Genomic DNA, 6,245 nt, shown 5'->3' with positions numbered 1-6,245 from the left:
AACTTGAGTCGATATCAGATATCGCTTCTTTGTAGCTGGTAGGATCCTCATTCTCATAATGAGTATTCTCCATATTACCTTCATGGAGATTGTCTCGTCCAGATTCGCGGAGCGTGAAGAAAATGACAATTACACAAAAACCACATGTATCTCACGTGTTACGTCCCAGACCAATATAAACTTTGTCAAAAATTCAGCAACATCTCCCCCATAAATTGAGGAAACCCACCTATAATCAAGGCACAACAAATAAACACTTCTATTATATCCAAATCCACTGACCCTCAGGGTCCACCATTAATTACAAATTCCATCATCAACATCAACCATCCAAAAATCACAGAATACCACTCTCGATCATCCATATATTATCCATATCCAACCATACACATAATTCTTCGTACTACAACTACCACACACAAGCGTGACAATGCAAAACAACTCGTCATGCATATATAACCATATCCTTGCATTTTCACCTCCAAACCATAACCATACATATATATATATATATATAAGAATCACACACATGTGCCACGTAGATACACAAAATAAACTAATGTCTAGGCCACCTCCATCACGCACCCACCTCCTACTGATCCATAGCCTGAAAGCTAGATCCTGCCTCACCTGTGGGGAAGGAAAATGGATAGGGTGAGCAGAAGGCTCAGTAGAGATAAATAATATAACACAAGGAACAATTGTATGGCTGAAAATTTATAACGAATAATCAATGCAACAATATGCAGTGCAAAGCTAATGCACTCGATCAACCCAATCAAACCTCCATACCCTCCACCAATGACACCCAAGCCAGCGGATCAGATTCCCGCCCTGCGGCGATAAGCTGACGAGAATCCACCACACTACCTCTCTCTCTAGAATCCAATCAATACCACAATCGCGTAACCATCAATCTCAAACCACTAGAGAGAAGGTTGGCACACATGTGGTCGTAACCACTCACTACTGGCCCCACAGTGATATCTCAGCCTGTCACGCCTGGCCTAACATCACATACTAGCCAGCGTGCAGTGACAAATTCCGCTACAAGAATCCTCTGGCCTAGGACCATCACGAGGCTCCTAACCATCATCCACGCACGTGCCCAAATTTCCAACACCTATCGTGAGCCCCAAGTCCATCCTCGGGACACACTATGCATCTAATGTAATTCCTATAATTCATGTCATTCACGCAACAATTATAAATACAACATCCATTCTTCATGATGCGTGAAGATTACATAATGCCCGATTTATGATCGAGCATGTCATGGGTTATAATGCATAACAAGAATAAATTTTTAAGTAACAATGAGATTAATATGAATTGGACTACGACCTTTCTTTGGAACAAGCAAAGAGTGGCCCAAAGGAGCTTACCGAGTCAATCGAAATAATATTCAAGGCTTGTCTTTTCTGAAGATTGAAAAGGGCAAAGAAAGGGGGGAAAATCCCTACCTTGAAGTGGACTCGAAATTCTCACCAACAAGCAACGTACACTCCACGTCAATTCGCAAACCTATTTAATGAAATAAACTCCACTTAGTTCCCATATTCATTAACCCATTCAAATCCCACATTCCATACTCCACAATATCATCATTTCCACTAAATTCATATTCTACGTTAATTCTCTAAGGTTAAACAATTAAAATCATATCACAATATTATTTTTCATCCCAACCCGAACTTAATTAAAGCAATTTGAGTAGATAACCCTTACCTTGAACCTTGTTAGTTCCACCAACTCAAGAATTCCAAGCCTCCTCTTGAATTGGTTCACCACACATGAATCTAGTAATATAAGAAGATTAGAACTAAATTTGGAGTTATTAAACAATGAAACTCTCATTGAGCCAAAAACCCCAAAACCCATCTAGCTCTCAAACCCTAAAACCAAAACTTTACCTCAATCCAACTCTTTTCTTGTAGAAAGTTGAAGTATGTGTGTGACTCTACACAAACGAAACCCTTGCTAGCCAGACCTTCACCGGAATTCGCCAAAAAAATAGGTGGTTTGAAGTGAGAGGGCAAAGCAAGCAAATAAACTATATATATTTTTTTGGGAAATTTCCCTAAATGACTTGATCCACTAACAAAAATGCAAAAATAACTTGGTTTGTTAAAAACAGGTAAAATGACCTCCTTTTAATTTTCAAAGTCAAATATACCTTTACCCTTATAAAACAAATACAGATCTGAATATCATTCTCTCATCCTCCTCTCCTGAAACACAAAATAACAATCTTTCTGCCTTGCGACGCAGCTGCTCCACTTCAATCTACACTTGAAAACACTAAAACCTTGATTGGAATGATCGAAAATACCCATTGTATCGGCAATATTCGTTGTTAATTCGCACAGCTCTCATTGCAAGTAAGTACATATATATACAATGGTCATTTTCAGTTTCATTTACTTGTCCTACTATAGTCGAGCAAATTGCTCGAACATTTTATATAGTTGATCAATCTATTTTTAGTTGAGTAGTTGGTTGAGCAATAGTGAATTATCTGGTCTAGCATTATTTTGTTTGGTCGAGTATAGTGAACTTATTTGGTCGAGCAATATCTTTAGTCGAGCAACGGTGAATTATATGGTCGAGCATTATTTTGTTTGGTCAAGTATAGTGAATTATCTGGTCGAGCAACAGTGAATTATCTGGTCGAGCATTATTTTGTTTGGTCAAGTAAATGTTTTTAGTGGTCGATCAACCTTTTTGTCTGGTTGTGAATCATTTATCATGTATCTTTTTTATTTGCAGGAATGACATCAATTGATTTCGTGGTCTTGTATGGTGGCCAATGGGAAATTTTTTGCGATATGTACAAATTCAAAGGTGGAAGAAGTCAAGGTGTCATTGTTAATGATACCATTACGTATTCGGAGTTGGTGGATATGATCTATGAGTTGTTTGGAGTTGATGGTAATACACAGGTTTTGAAGTTGAAGTTTGCATATAATACACACTTTGACATGGAACCAATGGTCTTAAGTAATGACCGTGACCTCAAACTCTTCTTAAGGCAAAATGATGATCCTCAAAGACCTGCTACTGCGCTTTGTACATCAATTCTTCCTACACATGAAGATAAGGTTCCTTCACAAAATGTGAGTTTTATTCCCCAAACGTAGGAGGAGTTTATTCGACAATCGGCAAACGTCTGTAAGGGTTTCGTTGATTGTGGATTCAGCAATATAGATGCATCATCAAATTCGGATAATGATGGTGATGATGACAATGAACATCATTATAAGCCTAATGAGGATTATCTATTTGAGGATCATTGGTTTCATGATGATACCGTTCAAGAAGATGTTGAGAAAGAAATACCTCCAGTAGATATTGATGTGCCTAGCCATCCAGACATTGCCTCTGTGGAGGTGCCTAAAAACATCGGATCAAATTCTATTGTTCCATGTGTTGGGAGCAATGTCATTAGTAATTGCTCCACCAGTTACAAGATCACAGTTGGGTAGATTTTCTCAGACAAAATGGAGTTACAAAAACATATTGCTTTGTATGCTATGAAAGGAACTTCCAATTTCATGTGATAAAATCGACGAAGACTCTGTATGTTGTTCAATGTCTAGGAAGAGGCTGCAACTGACGCATGAGAGCCATAAGAGTCAAGGAATCACCATTATTCAAAGTGACAAAGTTCAATGACATTGACATTTGCTCACTAGACTATCTCAATGGAAGTCATAGGCAAGCATCAGCGAAGGTGATTGGGGATTGCATTAAAGGAAAATATGATGGTGTGGGGAGGTCTTATAGGCCGAAAGACATAATACAAAATGTGCGGATAGAATTTGGTGTCAATATTACCTACGATAAAGCATGGAGGTCTAGGGAGCATGCTTTAGAATCAATACAAGGATCTCCAGAGTTATCTTTTGCCTATCTTCCATACTATTGTGCGGAGCTAGAGAAGAACAACCCCGGAACTATCACTCATATAGAGTCAGACAAGAACATGTTTAAATATTTTTCCTAGCTCTTGGTCTGTCCTTGCATGGTTTTAGATCTTCGATGAGACGTGTCATCGCTATTGACGGTACCTATCTAAAGGGAAAGTATCTAGGCACGCTTTTTATTGCATCTGCTTTGGATGGTAACAATCACATTTATCCTATTGCTTTTGGTGTTGGAGATTCGAAGAATAACAAATCTTGGATATGGTTCTTCGAGAAATTACGACAGCTAATCTCACTTGATGACTTCTTTGAATTGGCTATAATTTCAGATAGGCATCAGAGTATTGAAAGGGCATCGGCCTTAGTTTTTCCAGAATCATACCATGATCACTGCATGTTCCACATCAAACAGAACATGAAGGCAAAGAAATTCGACCCTACAATGTTTCCAATTTATTTCAAGGCATCGAAGGCATATCCTGTTTTCGAATTTGAGGTCCTAATGACACAGTTGAGCTTAATTGATCCCCGTGCACAGAGTTATCTACTTGAGGTTGGTTTTGCTAAATGATCTCGTGCATAATTTCCTGGTCGAAGGTATAATATACTAACTACAAACATTGCAGAGAGTATGAATGTTGTTCTTAGAGAAGCCCGCCACCTTCTTATAACAATGTTGGTTGAGCACTTGAGGGATTTGCTTTAGATATGGTTTTATGAGCGACATACCGAAGCAACATCTGTGAATTCTATACTCTGCAAGGAGGTAGACAAATATCTACGGAAGCGGATTGATAGGTCTCGTAGGATGGATGTTACACCAATATCACATATTGAGTATTACGTTCGTGATGGATGCGGTAATGGTGAGGTTAACTTGCACAATAGAACACGTTCTTGCAAAAAGTTTGATTTGCAACAACTTTTATGTGTACATGCATTGACTGTTTGTGCCAATAGAGAAATCGCGGTACATTCTTTGTGCTCAAGATATTATACCAATGAAACTATTTTGGTAGCTTATGCTGAACCTATAGATATAGTTGGTATTGAGCACCAACACGTTGAAAACGATATAAGAGTATTATTACCCTCTAAAGCGAAAAGACCAGGTGGTAGGCCTAAACAGCAAAGAATACCTTCCCAAGGTGAAACTATGATTATCAGACACTGTGGTCGATGTAAGAAAAGTGGTCATAATCGTCAAACTTGTAAGGAACCAATAGCGTTGCATCCAAGAACTGAATGAACTTTTGATATTAACATTTGATATTGTTGTATTGTTTGCTATAATATTTGCATTGTGTAAATTGGCTTAATGGTCGAACAATACCTAATTAATGGTCGAGCAGTAAAACTGTGGTCGAGCGATGTAGAGAAGCTGGTCGAGCGATAATAAATTAATGGCCGAGCAAAACTTAATTAATGGTCGAGCAATAAAACTATGGTCGAGTGATGTATAAATCTGGTAGAATGATGCTAAATTAATGGTCTAGCAAAAAGGAATTCTGGTCGAGCAAAATAAAAAAATTTGGCATAGTGAAAAGATATGTGCAAACACAAATAAGTAAGCATGTACAACAATAATTGACCCCTAAATGTACAGTATAGTAGAGTTAGTTTTCACAATGAGAACTCTCCCCGCCAGCTCTCTACTGTGAACTTTTTCCAATAAAGCATCATGTCATTCTGATTTATCTCAGTCATAGGAATTTCTGCTATCAATGCTTCGATGAATTTGAATGTAAGAACACCATAATCGCCCCTATAATTATTAATAAAAAATAAAGTGACTAACATTATGTACAACAACTAATGCACAATAAAAATGATTTAGTACACAAATTTGTAAAAAAAAAATACCCTCTGACTTCTGTTGAGGGTAGGGATTGACCTTCTCAACTTCCCATGGTGTCATGGGAATGTCATATCCACAAGGACGTAATATGTACGGGGTCATTATAGACAATGGACTCATGATCTCTGCAAACCTTTCAGAACTTGTAAGGTCATGGTAAGAATCATAGACATTTATTTTCCGTGATGACCATATCATCTCTACTGCCACCCAATGCTTCTCATCAAAGTTTGTAGGAAAGTACACATAGTCCACTTCTCCCTAGGGAACTCCTTCAGGAGGACTGGTACCGACAATGTAGTCTGTAAATAAAGTATTTGAATCATCCCAATTTCCTAGATCTTCTTTGAATACATTGTAGGTAATACCAATCTTGCTCTATTATTACATGGTCAAAAAAATGATGGTTAGTTAACTATGAATATGAATATCTACAGTTCATTAGCAAATTATTGGACACA

The 6,245-nt window shown here is 37.8% G+C and overlaps 1 protein-coding gene across 1 annotated transcript; it reads left to right on the top strand.

Moving 5' to 3' along the window:
* Nucleotides 1–3,619: 3,619 nt before the first annotated feature.
* On the top strand, nucleotides 3,620–5,175 carry LOC119981866. Its single transcript, XM_038825006.1, has 3 exons — nucleotides 3,620–3,987; nucleotides 4,035–4,479; nucleotides 4,633–5,175. Exons 1-3 carry the CDS (start codon nucleotides 3,620–3,622, stop codon nucleotides 5,173–5,175), a joined length of 1,356 nt encoding a protein of 451 aa, XP_038680934.1.
* Nucleotides 5,176–6,245: the final 1,070 nt, after the last annotated feature.

The sequence above is a fragment of the Tripterygium wilfordii genome, chromosome 17, assembly GCF_013401445.1.
Source record: "Tripterygium wilfordii isolate XIE 37 chromosome 17, ASM1340144v1, whole genome shotgun sequence".
Classification (NCBI taxonomy): domain Eukaryota; kingdom Viridiplantae; phylum Streptophyta; class Magnoliopsida; order Celastrales; family Celastraceae; genus Tripterygium; species Tripterygium wilfordii.
The sequence above is the reverse complement of the archived record's forward strand: the minus strand, read 5'-3'. Positions and strand labels throughout refer to the sequence as shown.

What these genes read in the sequence shown, in the direction of transcription:
- LOC119981866 (XM_038825006.1), top strand. Translation starts at nt 3,620, where the DNA reads ATGAGAGCCATAAGAGTCAAGGAATCACCATTATTCAAAGTGACAAAG. An exon ending in ATAGAGTCAGACAAGAACAT is followed by an intron (nt 3,988 to 4,034) that starts GTTTAAATATTT and finishes GCATGGTTTTAG; the next exon opens with ATCTTCGATGAGACGTGTCA. An exon ending in CACAGAGTTATCTACTTGAG is followed by an intron (nt 4,480 to 4,632) that starts GTTGGTTTTGCT and finishes GATTTGCTTTAG; the next exon opens with ATATGGTTTTATGAGCGACA.